The following is a 26,835-nucleotide window of genomic DNA, read 5'->3' as shown; positions in this document are numbered from 1 at the left end:
AGGCACGTTCCTACGTCACGAGGGGGGCGTGGCCTTGACCCATGAGGATACGTACGCTTGACGATCGACGTGTGACGTCACTTCCGCTCCAGAAGTAACCTATCATATCTACTTGTAATATAAAACATAATGAAATTGTAGACAAACTAGCAAAAAGTGCTACAAAACTAGATATTGGCCGAGAATATACTAACATTTTAGCACAAAAACGATTTTTCTAAAAATATTCCAGCATAATCTTCCATTTAAATGCTGGTTTAGCGGTTAATAGGTACAATTAAACCTAAAGCTTAAGATTAATTTCAGACTTCAGACTTCAAAAGGAAGTTCTGATGAAAACTTCAGAAGGAAGCCCTAATAAAGACTTCAGAGAGGAAGCCCTGTTGAAGGCTTCAGAGGGGAAGCCGAAAGAATATTTCTGTGTTCTCTAATTTGTCACTGTTCAACTCGAAAACTAGGTGGGTTTGATATTAATTTGTCTAATAGATATTAATCTTAGCTATAGGTTTAATTGTACTGACCGTGGAAACCTCTCAGAACATATAATTTGGATTTGCTTGATATGCACTTCGCTTGTGCCGCTGGTTAATAATCAAACTCCGTGCGAAAACAAAACTGACTTTATTTTGAATTACACAATACATATAATATGAATGCTAAAGTATTATGTCCGCTCGCGCTAAATGCTGTATCACCGAGCTCGTCTCGTATTTGAGTGCTGTCTGTCGTCTTTGGGGTGCCTTAAGGGACTCGCCTTATCTTCACATATGGCATAATATATCTTCCTACGCTACTATGTTGCCGGGTTGTAAAAATGTATAAAATAAACTTGAATTGGATAGAGGCGTGAACATAATTAAATACATGTTAAGTTTGACGATCTTCTCGCCTCTAACGATTCAAAGAAAGTGTTCTAAATAGAATGAGATCTGAATATACTTATTTCAAACTACTTATCAACACGATATTTGCCAATAAGTTGCTTGTACGTAGATTACAATAGTACCCTCAATACCTGAGCGACAATAAATTTGTCGCTAGATAAAAACCATATCATACAAAAAAGAATTATAGAGAATGAAGTTTTCATAATCTAGGAAAACAAGGAAAACTTATCAAATGAAAAATTTAAAAAATGTTCTGGAACTATAAATATCTAAAACGTCCCCTGTAGCATTAAGAAACGCCATAGTTTGAAATAATTAATGACTCTACACTTCCCAGCAAAAAATAAGAAACGATCCCTGTAGTAATGTTCATGGGTACAGTGGACTGTTGTCTCTAATCTTAAATTTCAAAGCAGTTTTAAAAAAGAAGAATCTGACTTTAATTAATATCACATAACCTAAAAAATTGGTAGTGGAATAAGTAATAATTTCAAACAATTGTTAGTGTTTTTAAAGCTCAAAATGCCTTTTATGATAGGTAGAGCTCCTATCAGGAGGACTATAAAATACTTAGAAGCAGGAAAATTAGTTTTAAAAGACAAAATAAAAATAGTTACAGTGAATTATAACATACATGGACAACCACATCAAGGTACCAGGTGAGATTTGTTAATACATTATACACAGTTAAATATGAGGAAGAAAATAGAATTATTATCATATACAAATTTCATATATGTATATTACCAATTGGATTCTTATGCATGAGTTTACAAGGTTTGGAAGGAAATAAAAATAATAAAGAACTGCTTTCTGTAAAAAGTACAGATTCTAGTCATAATTTTAACATTTTTGTTATGTTTGGGCTCATTTAATTTTTTTTAATTTTAATTTTTAGAGATTTTGTTTTTTGGTACCTTCCACAAATCCAGTACAAAAATCCAGAGGTACAGATAGCCACTTTGAAGAATATGACACCTACACCCTTCATCAGATGTTTCTATGGTAAATATTTCGATATTAATTGTATTTTCTGATTATTTCAGCTTTTGTTTGTTTATTTTTTAGATACAGGTGAACACATGCTGGTAGATACTTACAATCAAGCAAAGGAAGACATTCTGGAGCATTTAATAAATGTTGTAGGAAAATCCAAGTAAGTTCAGTGTACTTAATTTTCAAATCTTTTCTGTATTTATTGCTATATTTCTTCACATACCATAGCAAATTTCAATGAAACAATACTTTGTTGAAAGTAATGTCTCCCTTTAACTTTTTCTCTCTAATTAACTTGATTTTCTTATATATAAATATAAAATATATATTTTATTTAAAAATGGTAAACAATAAAATATGTCACTCTTTGCAGGTGGATAAAATTCCAACCCGTTATTTTTCTATCATATACTTACTACTCTAATTAGGTTTTTTTTAGATGGCTCTTACCTTTATAAATTACTTTTTAACTTAATAATAGCCCTCTTTTTTTGATAAATTAACCTAGTTTCTATTTATAGGGATGTTTTGGAGGCAGAAATTATGGCTAAGGAGAAGAAAGACAACCCTGCTAACTTTGGGGAAGGTTATGACAAACAATGCATTTGCGAAATCCCTGGACAAGTACCTTGCTCTGGTACATGTCCATTACCCAATGAGTGGCGTGGAAAGTATAAATATAATAAAGTTGTTGATTAGTGTATAGATATTAAAAATAGGCAGTAAAATAACATGATACTTTTTATTGTAAATAAATAATTTATATAGTTTTGGAGTTTTTATAGAAAATACTGAAAGGAAAATAAGAATAAGGAAGAATAACACACTTATAACATATTTTAGCAATTAGTTTGATATATTTGTGAAAATATGTACCAAAGTTGTCTACTACACTTTTTAATTATGGCGTAATATCTGCACATTCCTGCCGAATTCTGCTGATTTCTGTTTCTTCAACGAGTTTTGTGGGCTAGGTATCCATATAATGAAGTTTAAGGTTAGGAAAATGATTGTTGGTCATTGCCTCATAGCTTTGGCAGAATTAACACCCATCTGACTAGACAGATAAATTTAAATAATAGTTTAAATTGAAAGATCGTGGCTGGCATCCTACATACTTTTGAGCTACATTACCATTTAAATTGATATATGAAAAGAGTACTACACACGATTTGGATATGCATGATAGCACAGTTAAATGTCAAATTTTTATTTTAACATAATTTCTTAATTTATAATTTTTTTTGAAAATTATTTCTAGTTTGGAAATGGAATCATCAAAATAAATGTATAATTCTCATTACAACCCATATTTCTTTAATTCCATAGAAACATAATATATAAACCTGGAGAAGTAAGAAATTCATGGAGTAACAAAGGTACCTACAGATACAGAGATCATAAATGGAATTAATTTTTAATAATCCTAAAAAATAATGAAATAAGGACGCTGTTGGAATTGTGGAATTCTTAAACTGTTTCTGATTTCGTTTAGAAGAGTGAGTCACCCTCTTTAATATATTGTTGCCAAAAACAACAAAATAAAAAATCATGGCTGCGAAATATTCAGGACTGAACAAACATGGATGTTGAAAAATTATTTCATGTTGCTCAGGACAGAGAAACTTTTAGAAATGTGGTCGCCAACCTCTGTTGATGAGGATGGTATTGAAAGTAGAAGAATAAGTGCCATATCTTGTCGAATGCCTGTTGTATGTCCAAAAATACTGCAGCACACATTTTTTTATTCTCTAAGCCTTCTTTATTTATATTCACTATTCTGTACTGTGGAATTGCTGAATGGTAGATTGGTTTTCTTAGAAAATTTGTTGAGTAGGTATTGAGTTCAGGTAGAGTTTCTTCTTTTATTCTTCTCTGGAGTATTCTCTCAAATACTTTGGACAATAATAGAGGTCGTGACGAAAGTTGGTTTGGTGGGTGGTTTTCTAGGTTTAGAAATCATTTCAGCTTAAGTATTTCCATTGGATGGGAGTTAAGTAGAGCATTCAGTTTTACTGAATATTACCATAGTACTATTACTTTCATTGGTAAATGTTTTAGGATTTCTCCAGTTATTTTCATAACTTCTGAAGAGGATGTTGAGTGCACTGGTGGTGAAAATTAGCAGGGGCGCCAAGAAAGTTATCTATTTCTTTGTCGCCCATATTTTCTAGTGGTATGAACACATTCTCTAAGTGTTCAGTGAAAACTTCAGCTTTTTGTTATTTTGGTATAGCCAAATTGTCATCAATTTGTGTGATTGGAGATATTGTAAGAATGAGTCTCTTAAATTTCTTGGTTGCTTTTCATAGAGAGTGGTCGTCATTCCCAAAATTTTAGATTTAATAGTTAAGAGTTATTTTTTAAGGAATTTATAGCAGTATGAAGTCTTTGTGTAAGTTTGTTAAAATTTCTTTTGCTGTGAGGATTTCTTTATTTTTGCCATGTCCTTCTAGCTGTTCATTTTTCCAAAACTAGTTCGTTAATGTTTAGTGGTATATTGTTGATTGTTGGTTTTTGGCTATATATAGAGTTCCACGCGGCTTTTTGCACAAGCAAAGTAAAGTCAGGAACTGCATTTTCAATTTCCCTTTGTTCCTTAATTCTTAAATTAACCTTTATATTATTTAGATTGATATATTCTTGAAATGTTTCCTAATGTGTCTGGTAAGTGCTTAAACGAGAAATAGCATAATGAACATTATGCAAGATTTCTGTATTTAATTTTATTTCACAATTGATAATAGGTAGTAAAAGAAAAATTTTATGTCAATTGAAAATTTTAATCCTTTAAGAAACTTAGATGCTTCTTAATGATAATATTTTGTACCTGAACAGCTAATGTAGGTACCCACATTATTGGTTTACTAAAATTACTGCAACATTTGAGACAAGAAAAGTTCAAACAACTTTGAAATTCTTCGTCACTGTTTTACATTATGTTGAGAATTATCAGTTGTGTCATAGAAACTGTGCTATCAATAATTTTCAAACGGAGTATAAGTTTCTTTCTAAAATGGTCTAAATGATTTGATCATTCACATTTGAGTCTTGTACTTTTTAAAAACAGTTTTGACAGTGATTCATTGAATTTTTTACCGCAGTTAATAGAACAATTTGCCTGTCTTTTACTCAATTATTTAAATTTGTAAATAAATATTGTTGCTAATAAAATTAGTGAAACAAATATGTGGCACGTGTCGAATTACAGTTAATTCGGTGAGTTTCCGAATTCTAAATTGTTTTAACTTCGTTATAATATATTGTTGTCAAATTACTAATAACTGAAGGCGCTCTAAATCCAGTGGCGGAGTAATTTTTGTAACAATAAATCGCTAATGAAATTTTCTTATACATTTTCCTATATCGCAAAGTAGCCGAGGTCATAATGATTCTTAGACATGAAAAACAACCAAATACAATACCATCTTACAAGCTGATTTCCTTACTACTTATAATTTTGAAGTCATACGAGAAGTTATTAGACCCATCGACTTGCGCTAAGTAGGGAATAAACACCGTATAAGTTACGTAGATATCCCAACACGAAATGTGCAACAGTTTTAAGAAGGAAATAAATCACGAATTTTTAACAAAAAGCAATGAAAACATGTTAGGATGTTTCGAAAGAAAAATACTAAGGCGAATCTATGGAGCGGTAAATGAAAATGGTGTCTGGAGAAGACGATACAACTTCGAACTCTATAGAATATTCCAGGAACCAGATATCGTAAAACACATTAAGATAGGACGTCTGAGGTGGGTAGGCCATGTAATGCGGATGGAGCAAACCGACCCAGCTAGAAAAACGCTCCTTGATAGACCTATTGGTAAAAGAAGAAGATGAAGACTCAGAACAAGATTCCTAGATAACATAGATCAAGATATGAGAAATATGGAAGTACGTGCTTGGCGCGTACGGAAGGCAATAGATAGGGACGACTGAAAAAAAATTCTTGGGGAGGCTAGGACCCACACAGGGTTGTAAAGCCAAAATGATGATGAATAAATCACGGAATGATTTCTTTCTTCAAACTTACGGTTGAATATGTTTGTCACGTGTTTTTTGGCGGCCTACGGCGACATGCTGTAACTAGTGGTGATGAAAATAGAATTCAGTTGCTGTTGACATCTACGTAAGTCTCGTTGTTGTTTTGTTTGTTGATATTTTTAACAGAAAAATGTCTAGTACTAAGTATCTACTTTAACAAAAAAACTGCTAATAATTCCCATTTTCGCTATTTTCTATAAAAACAAATCACGAGAAAATGTCCTCTCGGTGTATATGTAATAATCCTTTGTATAATCCATCGACAATTATTTTTATTCTGGAAAGAGCCTCTAGTATTTTTTAATTCATCATCAAACCAAGAAATTGGAGCTTATTGGAAAACTACAGGCGTGTTACAAACTTAGAACTAAAATATTGCAAGAATGAATAAAATCACAGGATAATCTTACCAGATAGTGGAGTAAGTATTGTACACCGTTCTTTTTGTAAATATATATTATTAAAATGTAATATTGGGAATGTATCATAATTATCAAAGCATCGCTTGATTCAATTCGATGTCAAGCAAACGAAACCTGAATAAACATTCAGCAAACCTCTTGCACGAACTTGTACAATCAGTAGCAATTATGTGTCATAGATTTTGTATTTTATATGGATGTAAATAAAAAGTGGAATAATATAAAAACATATTACTGAAACCAACTCAAGAAAGTTTGACACAACATAGGTCAGAGACTAAAAAACAATGGATGACAGAAAAAATACTACTACAGATGGAAGGAAGACATATAAAGGAAAACATCTACAAAAGTATTAAGAAATACAACGAATAATTAAGGAAAGATCAAAACAGCTAAGGAAATATATTTAATGAAACAATGTAAGGCGTAGAAGAACTAGAAACAAAATATGATATGAGAAATATCCACAAAAAAATAGAAGAAGAAGACAACAAGGACACATAAAAGACAAGAAAGGAGTACTGCGAATAGATGTACCGAGGAAATTAAGAAGATAGGAGAAGTACGTTGGAGAACTTTTGCAAGATGAAAGAGGTGAAATGCAGGAGATGCAAGAATTATGAAGATAGACGAAATTAAATATGCTATCAAAAACTCTAAAAGAAAATAAAGCATTAGACGAAATACCTGTAGAACCGTTAAAACTAGTGGAAGATGATAACTTATAAGTATTTGCAGGTTTGTCCAACACGGTGTACGTGGTAATACCGCAAGAATGGTTGAAGTTAGCGTTTATAACCATCTCTAAAAAACAAGTAGCAAAAGAGTGCTCTGACTATCGAACACTGAGCCTAATGAGTCATACTTTAAAAGCACTGCTTAAAGTAATACACAAGAGAATCTTTGAAAAGTTGAAGGAGGAGATTAGATAAAGGCTCGTTTCCCAGAAAAATCGACGAGTTCGTTGCCAGGGATTCTCACATAAGACGGAATCTAGATCATGGTAATGGACACTCTCAGTGAAATTAAACTATGGGAAGAGTTTTGGATAGTTCGTATACATGCTTTTAAGAAAATCAATAAATGCTAAATGAGTCGATACAATTTGCTACTTTTTTATTTCCTCGCAATAATGAGTTAACAGGCTTAAGAATGGAGAATAATTCAGCAGTATTTATGCAGCTGAAGAGCGGGCGAGTGCAAGATTTGATTAGAACTACGTGGATTCTTAGCACTTCCAAAAGCTGTAGGGCCCTTAGAAGCATCTGTGTAAGCAATTTCGTTAAAACTCTTATTAGTAATTAGTTCTTTAATGATTTGATTTAAAAACTTTTTAGATGTATCGGTTGTTTATTATAATTAGTCATCCAGAGATTAAAATTAGTTAACGAGGGAGGTTTAGGTGAAATTTATATTGGAGTTGTAGCTCAAGGATCCACATTAGCAAGTAAGCAAAATAAGTAATCCCAACCTTTAGAGATTTACATAAACATGTGGACATTCCAGCATTCATTGGGGTGGAGGATTGGACCGAGGTAATCAGAAACCACTTCTCCAAGCCCCAATGCTCCCCAGGGTATCTACCTACCCCCTATAACACGCTAATGTCCTGGGGAAAAATATCCCATATGATATATTTCCGGAATAATGCAGGGGAGTGTGAGACACTTTAATCTCGATATCGTCTAGATCAATATTATTTATACAAATTAAAGAGAAAGAAATATAATTAATTTTTTAAAATCATTTAAGAGTATTAAACAGAAGAATTCATTTGTATTAAAATTTTACGTAAAACGACCACATTGAAGATGCCAAGTTGTAGAAACGTCTATATTCAACTTTGTATTTAATTTATTTATACCAAAGAACACTATCAAAAAATATTTATTTTAAATTTAAAGTAAAATTTAAAAATTGTTTAATGTACTACTTCATTCTACCCCGTATGTTTTTTGCTACCTGCATTAAAATCAGTTGCATCAAATAATCAAATTTGCTATAAATATAAAACTTACTCGGTATAATACAAGCACAACAATCCAATGCAAGAAATGGAAAGTGGATTCACTATAAACACTGATTCTTCGTGACTGTCTACTAGAACACACGCAGGTGAGTGAAGATGAAGATCATTTTCAGAACAACAGAATGTACCGGATAACCCGGTCGAGTGACCAACGCTGGTGTATTGTTACCTTTTGGGCATTCCATTATGACTCCGTAATGACAGTGAGCAGGGCCGTAATAAGGGAGTAAGGACTGGTTTTAAAAAAACTTTAATAGTAATATTTAATATAGAAAAATAAAATTGGTGAACTAAGATTCTTTGGTGGTTAATGTATGTTGATAAGATGGTGGTAATAGGGATCTTCTAACTCTTCTTGCTTGTGCTAAAAGTAAAAAAAAAATACTTCAAACACCAACAAGTAGCGTTACTACCTAACCTGACAATGGCAAGTGCGACCTTGCTGAAACGTCGTCAAAATAATGGTTTTTCTCAAAGTCAAAATTATTCAACGTTGAGTTAAACCAGGAAAAGCACTAAAGGCATCTATAGGGTGGCCCATCCTATCCCCTCGGTCTCTGTCCGGAAAACAACTTAATATCCAAAGTTGTTTCTTTATACAGGGCCATTACACTACAATTTAAAAATAATGTGAATTATATAGGGTGCTCCAAACAAAGAGTGCTATATCAAAGTTATATTTTTTCTTATGGAACACTCTATATGTGATAACATTTTTGAATCGTCCTTAAAAAATAATCTAGACTTTTATAAGGGTTCCCTGTACCTAAATACATATATAGTGTTTTGATTTATGTCGATTTTTGTCTAAAAATGTAAGGTTTTAGAAAAAATTAAATATCTACTGATCTAAGAATCGCAGACAATTTTTTGTTGAGTCTTAATAATTAATATTTGTCATATTAAACAGATGTTTAATATAACAATTTTTCTTACAGTGTGGTCAAAATATTAGATTGTTCTATTAAAAAATTCAAGCTATTGTAACGTATTTATTTTAAATGAAACACCCTGTTGAAATATTTAAAGATTTCCTATTTTGTAAGCTCTAAAAATTATAATCAAGTATTTCGTGGTTATGTACCTACAACACATCACCAAACACCGGCGATATACCTAGCCAAGGTACTGTCATCAATAACATTTTAATTTTTATCATTTCATCACACAGGGTGTTTTATTATTTTAGTTTAATTTGGCCTACATATGACATTGAATAATATTCTTATTTTAAAAGGCATACAGGCGGACCGCGGTCCGAATACGGACCGCGAAAGGTTGAACTGCGGACCGAACTACGGAATATCGATTTCTGAGTCAATCAAGTTAAAAAAAACTGCTGTTAATTTTCAAATAGGAAGTGAAATGGAAAAAACTTCGGGTATATCTTAATTCTTAGGAAAAAAACACAAAAATCCTAGTTCGCTGCATGAGCGACCAAGAAAAATCCGCAGAGGCAGCGTTACGTGTGTGCTGGATACTTAATAAACACCAAAAACCATTTTCTGATTCTGAGATAGTGAAGGAATGTATGCTGGCAGTAGCTAACTCACTTTTTGAAGAAAAACAAGATGTTGCCTCAGCAATTCAAAGCATCTCATTGTCAGCGCGAAGTAATACACGAAGAACGGAAATTTTAGCTGTGGATATTAAAAACTCTCTTCTTAATCTTTTGCAAAAGGCACCTTGCTACACCATAGCACTTGACAAATCATGTGGCATTGTTGATGATAAACAAATGTCTGTTTTTGTAAGATTTCTTGATATTGAGTGTCAGATTTTTAGAGAAGAGTTTCTAGCAATATTACCGCTGAAAGGTAACACTCCAAGAGAAGATTTATTCAAGGTTATTGATGAATTAATTTCTAAATCGAACATCAGTTATAATAAAATGATTTCGCTTACTACTGATGGGGCCCTAGCAATGATTGGCAAAGAAAAAGGTGTAGTAAAGAGGATCAGGGATAAAAATTCAAATTTCATAACATCTCAGTGCATAATACACCAGGCAGCCCTTGGTGGAAAACTTAGTGCTAGACTTAAAGAAATCATGGACACTTTAGTGAAGTTAATTAATTTTATCAGATCTCATTATGCTCTTCAGCACCGGCATTTCAAGGAGTTTCTTTCTGAATGTGATTCAGCATATTCTGACTTACTACAACGCAATAATGCTCGTTGGTTAAGTAAAGGTCAAGTTATTGAACGTTTCTGGTTAATAAAAGAACATGTGATCTCCTTACAAAATATAGATATGCAAAATATATATATATATAACAAACAGCCGCATTATGGCTTTTCTAAAAGATATTTGAATTCCGTTAACACAGATTAACAAGGAAATGGAAAATTAGGATGTGATCTGATACAAAGCGTGTCTGCTTTTCGTCGTAAGCTGGATATCTTTGAAAAAGATATTGCACAACAAGAATTTATTCATTTTCCAACTATTCTTAAATATAATAAAAATAAGGAGTACTCCAAAGAAGACATTGCAGTGTTCGTAAAATTTTTGGGCGATCTTATGAACGAATTTACTTCAAGATTCCAAGACTTTGCACATGTAAGCAAACTAGCTTCAATTCTAAAATCACCATTTGAAGTTGATGCAGCGGCAGAATGGACAGATGTGGCTGCTAAGCTGTTTAATCTGTTAAAAGCATTACTTCAAATGGAGATTACTGAATTACAATAAGATTTGTCCTTGCACGTTTATAAATCGGTATCCGCCGAAGAATTTTGGGCAAAACATGTACCAGCAAAATGTGAAAATTGTAGACAACTTGCAATCAATTTGGCCACTATGTTTGGCTCAACGTATATGTGCGAAACTTCTTTCTCAAAAATGAATTTTTTGAAAAACAAATATCGCTCCCGATTAACGGACGCCTATCTCGAAGATACACTTCGAATTTGTTTTTCGACTCGAGAACCAGACCACAAACAACTAGCTCAAGACCGTCGGTGCTATTTTTCGCATTAATTTAAGGTCTTTTGTTTTATCATTAAGAATGTACCAAAATAATAAACATCTTGTCATTAAATGTTACCATTTGTTTTTTTTTCTGGACCTTGTTAAAATTTTCTTCTAGTATCCGGATCCCACATAAAATTACTTGCCGAACCCTGCCCTATATTCTATACAGTATTCTGAAAGACATTTATATTATCTTTAATTCTACACCAGTGTTTTCTATACCTAAACCTAATGGTTATTAAGTAAATTTAAAAACACCATTTTATTCGAATCTTTGTACCTTTTTGTCGAAGGTCTTTCAAAAGGGAAAACAGGCTGAAACTGTTTGAAACTACAAACATGAGTATCACTCAAAATATTTAGTGTGTAGATGGTGTAGAATTTTTATTTAAAAATCCTTTATAAAAGGTATATAATTAAAACACCTTATCGTGCTATATCACAGAACGTTTTCAGAATTAATATTCCATCATCGGTGTATCTAGATGTACATGTTTTGAGCTACTAAATACTTGGGTAAGAACCCGTTAAATGTTGTTAAATTCAATTTAAGTTACATTATTTGATCTGATATTCTAGGATGTTTTAGTGTGCGCTCATAACGAAGCGCCGACCCTCGCTCGAACCATAGGATGGTATCATATTATCATAGGTAAAATAAATGCATTATTTTAAAAGTGCCAGCGTTCACTGTTAAAGCGCAGCGCCCAGCCTAGAGCCAGTTATCGGACCATAGACTTGGACCATAGTATTTAAGTTTAGTATTTTTTCGATTCTCGTCCCTAGTACTCTGCGATCGACACTACGAGGTGCCGAGCACCGAGCCTCACTCCTTTGGTCTGCGACCAAATAAATGCATTTTATTTAAAATACGAGCGGTCGCGTTCACTGTCAGTGCTATGCTCTGGGAGAGGATACGATGTGATGGTCTCCGTAACGAACGCACCATAAGTCACAACAAGGATTGATAACATGGCAACGTAAGACTCCACTAGGGGTTGCTAGTCCTGATCTGGAGCAACTGACCACATTTCCACATTTTTTCTGGGTTGTCTTGTGTGTTCAACATACTAGTTTCCTTTAATGCATCTCTAAATGTTTTCGGATTTGAAATCTCCAGCCTGTTTTGATTTTGGTGCGGCATTGTTCTTCTTAGCTTCATCTTGCAGTAAACCCATAACAATTTATGATCAGATCCACATTCAGCTCTTGGTCTAGTTTTTACGTTTGTAAAACATGTCTTCCATCTGTTTCTAATCAATATGTAGTCGATTTAGTTTTTGTATTCTCCATTTGGGCTGGTCCACGTCGATAAACGACGGGCATGATGTTTGAACATTGTGTTTACAATGGACAAACTGTTTTCTGTTGCAAAATCTATTAAACGTTCGCCTCGGCTGTTTCTAATACCTAACCCCTAGTTTCCTACATTTTGGATGATATCGTTTCTTGTTTCTCCTACCTTAGCGTTAAAATCACCCATGATTATGAGTGGTTCTTTAGATGGAATATTTCTTATTGTGTCTTTAATAACGGAGTATACGTCTTCCACTTCATTGTCTAACGCGGCTGAGGTTGGCATATAGACCTGAAGAATGTGCATTTTGTTTGGTGATACTAGTAAGGTTATTAATAGACTTCGGCAAATATGCATATTGCATATTTTGCGTATTGTGCATATTTTATGCAAATATTTCATATTTTGGCATATTTGTATAAAAGTTTGCATAAAGTGCATAAAAGTTCAGATTTTTATACTGTATTTGAAAATTTTTAAACATACCAATTTATTTCAATTCTTGTATAAAATTTTGTAGTCATTTTAATCAAGAAATGATCTAAGTACGTAATCTCTACAGGTACAAAACATTTACAATTTCAAAGAAGATCAATTTAAGTAGCCCTCAACATTCTTAGAAAGTCTCGGTCACTGAGGCATTCAGTTATTGGATAATCGCTAAGGGTTCGCTCATTTGCATTTTATGATCTAGTCCCCAAATCTATCTACAATTTATTGTATCTTAACAGCAGGTAAACGGCTAATAGTTTTGTTCCTAATTTAGGGATTTTCCAAAATCTCCCAGTTTATTGAATTAGGTACCTAAACATTTCTAATTTGATGCTCAGATTTGTAAATCATTTTTGTTTTGATATTCAAAGCGTAAACACTCGTTGTGCTTAACAAAAAGGAAGATTGTGATTTTATAATGCCTAAAACAACCAGTGCTTCAACTTGGATTAAACCTTATAAAGAGCTGTCTATGGATATGGGAAAAATCTACTGTTCAGTCTGTGGCAAAATTGTAAGTATCTAATATTTTCTATTAAATATCTAATATTTCATACATACAGGGTGTTTCCAAATGACACTTACAACGTTTGACTGTAGATACTTCTCGAAAAATTGAACAAAACGATATAGTTAATAAGGGGTCAAACTTATTTACTTTTCGAGATACAGGGTGTTAAAATTAAAAAAAAATTAAATTCTTTTAGTTAATAACAACAATAACTTTAAAACCAATAAACGTATTTACTTGAAATTTAGTACTCGTAGGTTGTTTTTAAATGAAAAATAGCTTCCTTTAGTGAGAAAAAATTGTCCATGGTACAATACAATGGTGTGTATTTAGAAAAATTTTTCACCTTTACTTTTTTTTATGAAGTCAGCTATTCTAAAACACAATTATTTTTATTGCAATTTAATTAACAAAAAAAAAACTTTTGTTGAATTTTAAAATAAGTTATATGATGTACTAATGGTTAGTAACAAAAACTAATTTGTGGATTAATACTGCATTTAAAACACTTAGCGATTGTTTTTTTTTTCCAAACCAGTTATTTGATTAACCAAAAACACCTTGTATATTTTTATATTTTAAAGGTTGGGTTAAAATAAAGGCTTTTATTTTTATTTATAGATAGCATGTGAGAAGAAATTTCAGATAGACCAACATGTGAGAACTGCTTCACACATTGCAAAAAAAGGAAAAATAGGAGGAAAACATCAAACTTCAATGGCTAAATGTTTCCAATCTACTTCAAAAAAAATTAGATGAGCAAGAAACTTTTAATGAAGACTTGTGTCGCGCATTAGTGTCTGCAAACATACCGCTTTCAAAATTAGCAAATGTAAATTTTAGTTCGTTTCTAAAAAAATATTGCAAACTTAATGTTCCAAGTGATCGGTCTCTAAGAAGAAATAATGTGAACGGGCTATACTCATCGGTGTTAATTAATATTAAGGAAGAAATTGCAGATAATTATTTTTACATATCTGTAGACGAAAACACTGATTCCTCAGGAAAGTATATTGCTCATTTATTGATTGGTGTTCTTAAAGAAGATACCTTACCAAAATCTCATCTTATTTCATGCCAGCAACTTGAGAAAACAAATGCTTTAACAATTTCGCGTTTTATACAAGAAACATTAGCAACTTTTTTTCTTCCGACAACTATTCCTTCTAATAAATTACTGCTTATTTTATCGGATGCTGCTCCTTATATGGTGAAAGCAGGACAAAATTTAAAAATATTTTTCCCAGATTTAATACATGTTACTTGTGTAGCGCATGGATTAAACAGAGTTGCAGAGGAAATACGAAAAAAGTTTCCTCTTGTAAATACCATGATATCCAGTGTCAAAAAAGTATTTCTTAAATCTCCTATAAGAATTCAACTTTATAAAGAAATGCTACCTAACATTCCTCTTCCACCACAACCTATTTTAACGCGATGGGGAACATGGTTAGAAGCAGCTAATTTTTATGCAGATCATTTTGTTAAAATAAAGAACATAATTAATACGTTAACAGATGAAAGTTCCCAATCTCTTTTGGATTCTAAACAAACTTTTCAGAGTAACTTGCTTCAACAAGAACTTTCATTTATAAAATCAAATTTTAGTTTTGTTCAAAAAACAATTACTTAGTTAGAATCACCAAAACTGTCATTGTTCGAAAGTACAGCATTAATAAAAGAATTTGCGTCATGTTGTCGGAACGTTAGAGGTAATATTGGAAAAGATATTTTAAAAAAATTTGAAGCTACTATGGAAAAAAATAAAGGTTACCATATTCTTTCTGAAGTAGTCAGTGTTCTAGCTGGAAATATTTCGGAAACAATTAATTTAGAACCAAATGTTTTGGTTAGTTTGAAAAATGCTCCCGTTACATCAGTTGATGTTGAACGAAGTTTTTCCATATATAAATATATGTACTCAGACAGAAGCCACAAGTTTTTGTTAGAAAATTTTGAACACCAGTTGGTCATTTATTGTTACCATAATTCTAAATAAGTTTATTCATACTTAAAAATGATGTAGTTACTTAAAATAAATGTAAATCTTAATGAATAGTAGGAAATATTTAGTTATGTACACTTTTTTTTTAAATAAAATTGTTACTATTTTACGATTTTTTTATTTATTTGTATGCATATTTTGTAAAATATTTGCATATTTTCGGGTAAACACGTGCATATTTATGCGCATATTTTCTACATTTTTATTTGCATATTTGCCGAAGTCTAGTTATTAATTAGTAAAGTTAATTATATATTAATATCGAAAAACCAATCTTTTACTTACCTCGTGGTTATTCAACTGGACGAAGGATATCGAGTCAAGTCATGGTCGATCAGAGGGATCATTATTCAAATATAATGACTGATATATGATGCTAATATTCTCAATATCTGTACGTTTATTCATTGAGTTTTGTTCTCTTAGAATGTGGCACATTTCCAGGAAAGTTCGCTTATAGGAATAACTTTCTGTAACTATAGATTTGTTGTTATCAAAAGCAATTTGAATATTAAGAGAAATAGAATGAACGCTGAGGGTGCAAGCGTTCTTATTGCTTCTAATATAACTTCGATGGGAATATGGGAAATAAGGGAAGGAACAGTATCTATGAGGAGGCTCAGATTGAACTTCATTCGTGATTTATTTGGAACTGTGAACCTCTCCTAAATCGGTATAAGTCTGGTCAAGTAACGCACGAGAAGTGGAAAACAAATATCTGTTAATAAGAGTGGTGGGGTACGAATTCTTACTTAAGATTGTCTAAGTAATTGACTGGATCACATCTTAAAACATACAGGATGTCCCATTTAAATTAATAAAAATATCATGATTTATATTTTAAGCAAAATTTATTATTCTGTTATTTTTTCCTCTCTCATTTATCAGTATTACTTGTAGTTGGCAACTAGCGTCATGAAAACCCAACGAAACAATCAACAGATAAATCATTGAGAATCTGAAAGTAAAATTGAGTTAATATGCTCGGCACGTATATCGTTAAAGTTGGTTGACATTGGCATTACATATTCCTTGTTAAAATTCAAATATTATACAAGCGTCTTCTTTTTAAACACTTACATATTTAAGAAGAATTGTTGTTTATTAAAAACGCTTAAATTTACACGGATACAGTTCTGAAACTATTCTTTTTTGTGGCATATTTGAGCTCAATATTTTATATGCAAAATAAACCACAATGAATTTTAATAAAAATTACTTTAATTTAATTAAAAATTTTTGATTTCAAATCTGGATAGGTTTTCAAAAAACTGAAAAAATTGTTAATAATTTATATTATAACCTGTAAATGGTGTTATTCTCAAGTAACCGTAAATAAAATCTTGACAGGTCAAGCTTACTTAGTATCGGCCTTGGAGGCATCAACCACGTTTACACATTTAGACTCAGAAATCCGCTCAGAATTTTCAGAAATTACATTTACATCTTCTTCTTCTTTTTCCTTAGCTTTTCCTTTTACAGGGGTCACTGTTTCTTACTCTTCTTCGCTACTTATTTCTATTCATCGTGTCTTCTTCATTTAAACCTTTCTCTCTCAGGTCTTCTGCCACTCAGTCCTTTCATCTTCTCCTCTGGTTTTCTCTACATCTCGTTTGATAGTTCTTATTGCTATATCTGACCTAACGTGACCAAACCATTGCAGTCTTTGTTGTTGAACCTTTTTGAGACTGTAGTCATCCCGGTTCTTTTCATAATCATGTCGTTCCTGCTCTTGTCACTTTTAGTCTTACCCAACTTCCACCGTAACATTTGAATTTCAGCTACCTCGATCTTCTTTTCCTGAACCCTCTTTTTAGGCCACGCTTCACTGCCATCCACCAACGCAGACCTCACCACACTCTTGTACATCTTTCCTTTCAGCCTTTTACATACACTCCGTTTTTCGATTTACTAACCTTAAGTCCTCCCTTCTTAATAGTCCTTCTCCAATCCTCCAACTTCTCCTTCAAGATTTCTTTGCTCTCTTCCACTAACACGATATCATCCGCAAAGAGCATTCACCAAGGAGCCCTCTCACTTACCTTCTCTCTTACCACCATTACCACGTAGATTCAATCATTTATACAGAGATTATAAAACTTATTAAAGAGGAAAATTTGGTTCCCTCAAATCTTTATTATAACATATAAGATAGGCAAAAATAGCGAATGGTTAAAGCCAGCTTTTGTTTCGCTAGTAAAAACTAGAAACTCCAAAAAATTATGCAATTTCCAACACATAACCCTCATAACATCTGCTGAAACTATTTCTAGAAGTTAGTTACATTCTTCTTCTTTACGTGCCATATCCGCGACGGAAGTTGACAATCATGATGTCTATTCTGATCTTACATGCTGCCGCTCTGAATAGTATGATTGATGTGCTTCCGTACCATTCCCTCAAGTTACGCAACCATGAGATTCTTCTCCTTCCTACACATCTCTTGATCTGGATTTTTCCTTATATAATTAATTGAAATATGTTGTATCTTTCCATTTCCATTCTTTTGTTGACTCTTCTCATGACTTCGTAGTTTGCTACATGCTCGGTCAATGATATCTTCAGAATTCTTCTATACACCCACAGTTCAAATGCTTTAAACTTTTTAGTCGTCGACGCGTTAAGTGTCCATGCTTCTATCCCGTAAAGCAGAGTCGAGAAAATATAACACCTTGCCAGCCTAACTCTCAAATCTAATTTCAGTTCTCTCGCACAAAGTACCTTTTTCATTTTATTGAAGTTTGTTCGTGCTTTCTCTATTCGAACTTTGATTTATTTAGAGTAGTCGTTTGTTTCATTATTTATTGTGCCAAGGTAATTGTAATTTTCAACTTGTTCTAAAGTTTTACTGTTAATTATCAGGCCATCATCATTTTGGGTTTTTGATATCCTCATAAATTTAGTTTTCTTGATAATGCATATTCTTCTCCATACTCAAGTATTTTGTTTATTAGCTTTTGGAGGTCTTGGAGTTTGTCTGCTATTATAATAGTATCGTCCGCATAGGTATCTAATGTTGTTAATTGGTGTTCCATTGACCTTTGTTTCTGCTGTTTTTCCCTCAATAGCCCTTTTCATAATTTCTTCAGAGTATGCATTGAATAGTAGTGGTGACAATACACACCCCTGTCGCACTCCTCTTTTAATTTCGAACTCTTCTGATGTGTCTTCATTAATCCGTATGTGTACCTGCTCTTTATAATATAGATTTGTTATAATTTAATGTACTATTATTCGGTGTACTATACTATGGAGTGGAATCATGGACGTTAAATCTAGACACAATGAGACGACTTAACGCCTTTGAAATGTGAACCTATAGAAGAACTATGAGGGTTTCCTTGGTAGATAGTTACGAACAATTAAGTACTGAGAAGAATAGGTAAAGAGAAGGAAGTTGAACGAGGATGCGGGGCGAGAAGTATGGCATTCTGCGACTTATAATACAAGGAAAGATAGATGGCAGAAGAAGCATCGAAAGAAGACGAATTTCATGGCTTAAGAATCTGAGAGAATGATTTGGATGCAGCTCAAAACAACTATTTAGAGCTACTGCCTCAAAAATTAAAACAGCTATGATGATTGCCATCCTCCGTAGCGAAGATGGCACCTGAAGAAGAAGAAGATAATTCGAAGATCATTGTATTGTAATTGTTTTGCTTTGAGGACGTCCATTAGCTCTTTGTGGCGGACTTTATCGAAAGCCTTGTTGTAATCTATGAAACAGGGGTACATATTTTGGTTCACATCCAAGCATCTCTGGATTAGTACATTGGATTCAAGCTTCACGGGTACCTACGCCTAGTTAGATTAGAAATTAGTTTTATTCTAAAAAATTTTAGATTTTTTCCTTTAATTTTTTGCTTTTTTTCCTTTCGATGTTTAATTTCACTTTACTGGGCAATGTCTACTTTTTATGTTTAACGTTTGGGATGCTTCATAATAAATATGAAGGTTTAAAATAATAAAAAGTATTAAGTTTACATTAGATTTTATTCGTTATTTTTATAATACCATCGATACTTCAGCATATCCTTTAGCACCAAGTCCAGTTATTTTAAAAACAGCACCATCATCTGGACCTGGGCTAATTCCAACCTGTCCGCTGGTTACGTAAAGCTCGTCTAAGTTAGACCCACCAAAGCATACGGAAGATATCTGAAAAACATTAAAATTAAGTTTAAGATTTCATTTTCCGATAGTAGTAAATATCTTCACTTTCTCGTCATATCAAAACATTTTAGAATTATTTGCTCAACTTCTCTTTCAATGAAAGCTCTATTAATGTCATAGAGAATGTCTTTTCCTAATGGGAGAAAATACATTCTACGAGTAAAACAAAAATTTTCTTCCAAGGAATTGCTTGAGCAAATTGACCCAGCTAGAAAAACGCTTCTTAGATGAAGATCCAAAACAAGGTTCTTTGATAACATCGATTAAGTCATGAGAAATATGGAAATACGTGCTGGTGGAGGAAAGAGATGCACAGGGGTGACTGGAGAGAAATTCTTAAGGAGGCTAGGACCCACACAGCCAGAATGACTATGAAGGAGTAGTGTGTTCTATGGATATAAGTTTAAGGAATTTTGGAATTTGGTTTGTTGAAAGGAGAATTCATTTGCTTTGATCAGTTGTCATGAGGATTAGGATATTGTCGATGGTAATTTCTATATAAGAGGCATGTGTCAGAAGAGAACGAAAAAATTTACTTACTATTTTTGCCGGCATCATAATGGTATCTAACAAAGTTTCCGGTTTTCTGGGGTCAATTTTAATAACTCTAGATCCCCACACAGCTACGTAGAGATTTCCGTCAGTATCTATAGTCATGCCATCAAAGACCATACCGTCCATATCGTTTTTCTTGGCGGTGAAGATGGGTTTTCCATTGGCTATATAAGTAAAAAAATTACATATTCTGTTTAATCCGTTTTTTATACATTGTTCATGGTAATTTATAAAAAATGGATAGTACATAGTTCTCGAAAAGGATCTTAAAAACCGAAGGAAAAGTACTTTGACAGTTGAGTCAACAGAAACAGTAATATCAATTGTCACCAAAATAATAAACGAGGAAGTTCTTCAAGCACTTCAAAAAATAAAGAAAGGGAAAGCAGTTGGACCAGGTGATATCTCTGGAGAAATGTGGATAGGAAAGAGGGGAACAAGTTGCCTAGCAGGTTTGTTATAGAATTATAGAAGTGAGAGAAACACCAGACGAATGCACGAAAGGAGAAGCAGTATATTAGAACTTTTTTTTACAAAAACAAAGGAGTTGTTTGAATCCATAAATTGGAGGGCAACAAAAAAAAATTAGTCACCCCACAGCAAAATTTGGGAAATAATGGTTGGTAGATGGATAGGTTGAAGAATATAAATATTATAGGGGATATGTATGAGAAAGTAATAACTTGTATTAGAACAGACTTAGTGGACCAACACAGAATCTTGAATAAAAATGGACTTACTTCTACAAATAAGCTGATAACTTTGAATTGTTAAATAGTATCCAGTAAAAATTTAGTAAATCAATTTGGATGATATTTACTTCCAGGATTGGATAAAAATTGATCGAAAGAAGACATCCTAAAAAAATGCTTTATTATTTTCATTAATTGAAGACACTATATCTTAGTAGTTATTAATATTAATCATCAGTTATTAACTTACGATTTATTATTACTCATTATAGATTATACGACTAATACATCCATTTTTTACTAACCACCCTCTTACTTACCAATTTTTCCAGTAACTACATCCCAGTCGTACTGATCAACAGTACCAGTACGAGAATCTATATAGTACATCTTTTTCAGATCTGTGTTAAAGGCAATACCATTAGCTATACCAATATTAGAAAAGTGTGGGCTAGCTTTTTTATTTTGAATACTGTACAAAGTGCCCATACCCAAGGGAATGTCTGCGATTACAACTGGTGGACCACCCATGGTACCTTGAATATACAAAAAAAGTTTAAAGCACAAATGATACTCTAAGTAGTCATCACGTTTAACCAGAGAAAGTTCACACTAATGTTTTTAGATAGTTGTTAAATATAGGAAAACATTTTATTTCAGCACCATATTGAGATGACATGACGATATGGAATATAACTGCAAGCCCACTCGGAAAACTAGCCAAGATCTCCCTAACTTTTTTTGTGTTACAGTCTGACCTTATAAAGTGGTATAAATATATGGGGTATTCAAACATAAGAAAATCTTACCTATCCACAATTTTCCTGAAGGATCACATTTTCCGTCGTTAAAGACGTTTTTAGTGTTTGGATCTACTTCCAGTATTTTTTCCATTTTTGATGGCTTTTGACTTAGTCCATCCCAAGTTACTAGCATTAACTCCCGTTCGAGGCTTACAACAAATTGGTCTTTCTTTCCTTTGACGGGAATAATGACGGAAACATTTTTTCCTAAAAATAAAACTTTTATTAAAAAATATATTTTATTTTATATAAAAATAAACCGACATAATTAAGTATCGAACAAACGGATAGAATTTTTTAACGTTACACCAAAAGGAAGATATGTATCAAGTTAAGACTGTAGGACTTTTATCAAAAATGTGATTTTAAAACTTTAAGACGATAATGTGGAAGAATACCTACAGATTCTAAGGGTCAGAAGATGAAGGGAAGTTGCCAGGAATCGACAGGAGTGGCGACTTCTTTGTGAGCAGGCCAAGATCCACAACGGATTGTCCAACAATACTGGTTCCGTTGCGCGTACTTATCTTGACAAGCAGAGTGGGCATTCTGATTGTTTTATTATTCTGTGTGATTCTCAGGGATGATAAAGGATTCACGGGGATTCACTTTTTGTGAAGTTTGAGTTGTTTATCACCTAAATTTATTTTTGTTGGTTTGTAGAAAGATAAAAAGAAGAAACAATGGAAGGACAGCTACCACGACGTTTTTTCATTATAAAAAAATTGTCCGAGTACAATGAATTTGAAAGACAAAAATAGTATAAATTTTCAGATATATCTGAAGAAGATATTCTTTTTCACAACATGAGTTCATAAACTGTATCTATTGAAAGTTCTGAGGAAGAAGATGATGGTGATTTCGACGATGATGATGACTTGTAGATCCAAATTATGTTCCAATTGATATAACTCTGGAAGATGAGCAGTGTATTTCCGAATGCATCGAAGAAATGAATATAGTTGAGTCCGGTGAAACTTTTATGGAAGCTGTAAATTTTAATAATATTGAAGAAGAATGTTCAGAAGTTTCAATACCGGAACCAACACCACATGAAGCAAAGATTTTAGCTCCAAGTACAGCAGAAGAAACCCCAAAAAGAACAAGACCTCCTTAACCAATTATAATGACTTCTGGGACTGAAATTGTACCATCTGCAGGTGAATTTACTTGTTCCGGTATTGTCAAAAAAATATCAAGAAATTATGTAGATATCTCATTTTTTTTTTTCACTTTTTCCAGGTTTAGATGCAGTAAAGAAGGATCAACCGAGTTTTCGAATATACGATGGAGAAAAAACAGGAAATTGCTTATAAATGAAATAGCCTTTAGAAACAAGACCAATTTGTCTGACAATGTGACACATTTGTCATCATCAATGCGGTATTTCAATTATTACTTCAATGTAGAAGTTATGACTTTAATTGTTGAAGAAACAAATCGAGTTGATTTTATTGCAAACTCAAATTTCGCAACAATTTTTGAGGATATGTATTATTATATCGGTATTTTGCTGAACATTATAAGTATCGAAACCTGGAAAGTTATTGTAAAAAAATTTTACCCAATCCAGTCCAGTATGAAGCTACGGAAATTTAAACTGATGAAAAGATATTTATGTTTTGAAGATGAGAGTCGGCATGTTAGAAAAGGTAAGCCTGGATATGACAAGCTTTTTCGTACCAGAAGAATGACTGATACAATAAATGAAAGATTTGATTTCATTCCGAAAACAGCTGGTTTATGCGACGAGTAAATGTGTAGCACCTACCAAAATCAAGCATCATTTGAGACAATACCTTCCGAATAAACCACATAAATGGGATTCATATGGTTACGCTTACGGATTTCAAATATACAATGGTTCAAGTGACAATATCATTTTACCTGTTACACCAGATCTACAGCTAACGTAGTTGTACGATCCAACAGTACCTAATTTCGTCCATCATGTACTTTGACAACTTTTATACCTCATTACTTTTATTGGCATTAGTATCTTTACGTGGCGCTACCTGCGACGCCTTCTCGTCTGACTTGCCTCGGGACTAATTCGGGAGTACGCGACAAAGTTTTATTTGTATCAGGGCTCAGTGCATTATTTTTATAAGTGTTCGGATCCAAAAACATAAAAAAAATTGAACGCGATTAGAAGTAAAGCAATTTCATAGTAATATTGAAAAGAAAATTATGATTTTTTTGACTTACCTACATGTGCGCTAGTGTGTTTCTTCGTCTTTGGATCGTATCTATTGATGCTGTACCCATTGATATCCACAAAATACAACATTTGGGAACTTTCATCCCAATGGGGAGCTTCTGCGAGCTTGAAGTTTCCGCACAACTTTTCAATTTTCGGTGCCATTTTTAAAATATTGTTCCAGTTTGGAAAGAACACACTATCAAAGTATTGTTTAGTAATCTTTCATACCTATATATACTTGCAGTTTATCATTTGTTGTTGTAATCATAGGCGGGGAGTTCAAATATAATTAAAAAACGTGGGATTATCTTTGCCCATTTTTTTCTTCAGATAATTAATTAATTATAAATTGCAATTCTAAAAAACATTTATTTGGAATAAACCCAAAGCTGATATTTATTATCATAACAGTAAGGTCTGATTTCAATATAAACATTTTTGATTTATTTTTACTTGCATAAAAATAATTTTGATATGATTAGCTATTTTATTATACTCGTCCATTAAAGCTTAGATAAAATGTTATATAAATATACCGTTTCAAAGAAATTTAGATTATATAATAAATTGATATTTAATATTTTTTAATAGATCTTAAAATTTAGACAGGTAGAGAGAAGATCAGAAGAGGAGCAGAATGTGGAACTGACCATAAACTACTAACATCAAAAATGGGCATTAATTGGAAACATAACAAGACCCCCTCTACAGAAGAACCGTTGAACATTATAAAAGAAAAATAATACAATATAGAACTACTCCAAGAACAATCAATAAGAGAACTATACAAACAACGTCTAGACCAAAAATTAATAGAATTCAGATACGGCAACATCGAAGAAATATACAAGCATATAAAGGCGAGTATAAAACAAGCAGCATTCGAAGCCCTTGGAGAGAAAGAACATGTAACAAATAAACAGCACTATCACGAAATAAATGAGCCAACAAAAAGAATAATTGAGGAAAAAAAGCAACTATAGAGCATATTACTGACAACAAACAACGATGAAGTTTATAAAGAATATAGAGAAAAAGATAGAGAAGTGAAAAAACAAATAACACAACAAAAGAATGAAGAATGGGAAAGAACCTGCTTAAATATTTAAACATACATAGGAGGTACAAGAACTTCGGAGTCATGAAAAGTACTGAGAGGATTGAAACAAAACTAAAAAAAATTTAATTGGGAAATATACAGGACAAGAAATGGAAGGACTATTACAAGGAACTGTTAACAAAACAAAGACCACAATTCATTGGAAAAGAAAACAGGCGAAGACGAAGTAGATCCCCACAACAAGAAATGGACATAACAGCTAGGGAAATAAGAACGGCTATATAAGCAATCAAAAATAAGAAAGCACCGGGACCTGGAGGGATCTCACCTGAACTTATAAAGTACGGCTCAAAAACATTACACCGGATGATAAAATGGATATTTCAGAAAGCCATAAATGGAGAACAGCTCTCAAAAGAATGGACGAAATTTCGAAGAAATAAAACAGAAGAGGAGGAGCTGATCCAGCTAATCAGCCATATTTCACTTTTGGATAAGAAATGGAAGAGTTCCCAATACTCCATAAGGAGGGAAGGCAGTAGAAGGAGAGATCTGATAAAATACTTTTAAAGTTTTAAAATGATGATTTTTGATTGTTGATTTTCTGAAAAAATAAAAAGTCCTAATTTTCAGTAAATGTTAAAAACTATTATAAAAATGAACCTACAACCTTGATATTGCGTGGAAAGGTTGGTCTTGTAGTAATATGCGGGATAGATAAAGTGAAAGGAAGCGTGTTGTATGTTGGGTGTCAAAAATATTCCAATGAAACTGAAAGGAAAGTTCTATACAACTGCCATAAGCAATGAATTATATTCATTATTAAAATTATAAAAGATCATTTAAGATAAAAATCAGTTATCTGTTCTAGATGTTTCTTTTCTAAGCAATTTCTAATAGTTATTGGTTAAGGAAAAATTCGGACAATTACCCTTTGATACATCTATGCTTCTAGGATGAATTACATACTTTTATTACTCCATTAAATATACCACATCGCAAAAACTGCATAATTGCCCATTATTCTCGATTTTATGTTAGTACAGCAATAAACGACGTGTTTTTAAATTGTATATATATGATTCAGACATTTGGAAAATCAATAACTCAAATTGAGAATTAAGATCAATTTTATTGCACCAAAAAATATTAAACATTGCTCTCATTTTTATTTAACAAAATATGTATCCAAAAAGTGAATTAAATATTAATAAATCAGAATAATACTCTAGTAGAAAAAATGATAAGCAACAAAAGGAGTAATTGATAAGAACCAGTCTTATCCTAGAAAAATTATCGACAAGTGAACACCTCAAGATCTACAACAACCAGCTCTTCCTATGAGTAAGAAATTATGCCAAACAATAACAAAAAGCAAAATGCTGTCCCTTTTGCTTTCCCAGCTCAAGATAATGTATAATAGATGTAAATTAAAATGCAGAAACAGAATCAAACAATGTAGGTATTTACAGTAATACATCACATCGATGGCTTGATTCCAAATGGGGTTAACAACAATTTTTTCATTTTTGGGCTATTGATATACACAGTAAACCGCATAAATATTATAAGTTTTGTATCAAATCTGACGAATTGCATTAATTTAAAAATTGGCGCCAGAATATATAGAACCATTATTATCTATGTATACAATGAACGTAGTTCGTAATTCCATATGT

General features: G+C 32.5%; 4 protein-coding genes across 4 annotated transcripts in view; 2 read left to right on the top strand and 2 right to left on the bottom strand.

The window, feature by feature from the left end:
* LOC140436295 (cytochrome P450 6k1-like) overlaps window positions 1-8,532 on the bottom strand; it is a 40,931-nt gene extending 32,399 nt beyond the window's left edge. The window contains exon 1 of the mRNA XM_072525002.1: window positions 8,378-8,532. The gene's annotated coding sequence lies outside the window, so the exon portion shown is untranslated. The remainder of the gene's footprint in view (window positions 1-8,377) is intronic.
* Window positions 1,320-2,651, top strand: mRpS25 (mitochondrial ribosomal protein S25). The gene is made up of 4 exons (XM_072525001.1): window positions 1,320-1,546; window positions 1,786-1,892; window positions 1,956-2,043; window positions 2,405-2,651. The coding sequence occupies exons 1-4, from the start codon at window positions 1,410-1,412 to the stop codon at window positions 2,580-2,582; spliced, it is 510 nt and encodes a 169-aa protein (XP_072381102.1). The 5' UTR covers window positions 1,320-1,409; the 3' UTR covers window positions 2,583-2,651.
* Window positions 8,533-9,817: 1,285 nt separating the features above from the next.
* Window positions 9,818-10,723, top strand: LOC140436135 (protein FAM200C-like). Its single transcript, XM_072524842.1, has one exon. The coding sequence runs from the start codon at window positions 9,818-9,820 to the stop codon at window positions 10,721-10,723; it is 906 nt and encodes a 301-aa protein (XP_072380943.1).
* An 8,921-nt stretch (window positions 10,724-19,644) lies between these two features.
* Window positions 19,645-24,315, bottom strand: LOC140436293 (regucalcin-like). Its single transcript, XM_072525000.1, has 5 exons — window positions 24,102-24,315; window positions 21,900-22,100; window positions 21,411-21,626; window positions 20,384-20,562; window positions 19,645-19,828 (listed from the first exon to the last, which is right to left on the bottom strand). Exons 1-5 carry the CDS (start codon window positions 24,256-24,258, stop codon window positions 19,676-19,678), a joined length of 906 nt encoding a protein of 301 aa, XP_072381101.1. The 5' UTR covers window positions 24,259-24,315; the 3' UTR covers window positions 19,645-19,675.
* Window positions 24,316-26,835: the final 2,520 nt, after the last annotated feature.

Source organism: Diabrotica undecimpunctata, chromosome 3, assembly GCF_040954645.1.
Source record: "Diabrotica undecimpunctata isolate CICGRU chromosome 3, icDiaUnde3, whole genome shotgun sequence".
In the NCBI taxonomy this organism is placed as follows: Eukaryota; Metazoa; Arthropoda; class Insecta; order Coleoptera; family Chrysomelidae; genus Diabrotica; species Diabrotica undecimpunctata.
The sequence above is the reverse complement of the archived record's forward strand: the minus strand, read 5'-3'. Positions and strand labels throughout refer to the sequence as shown.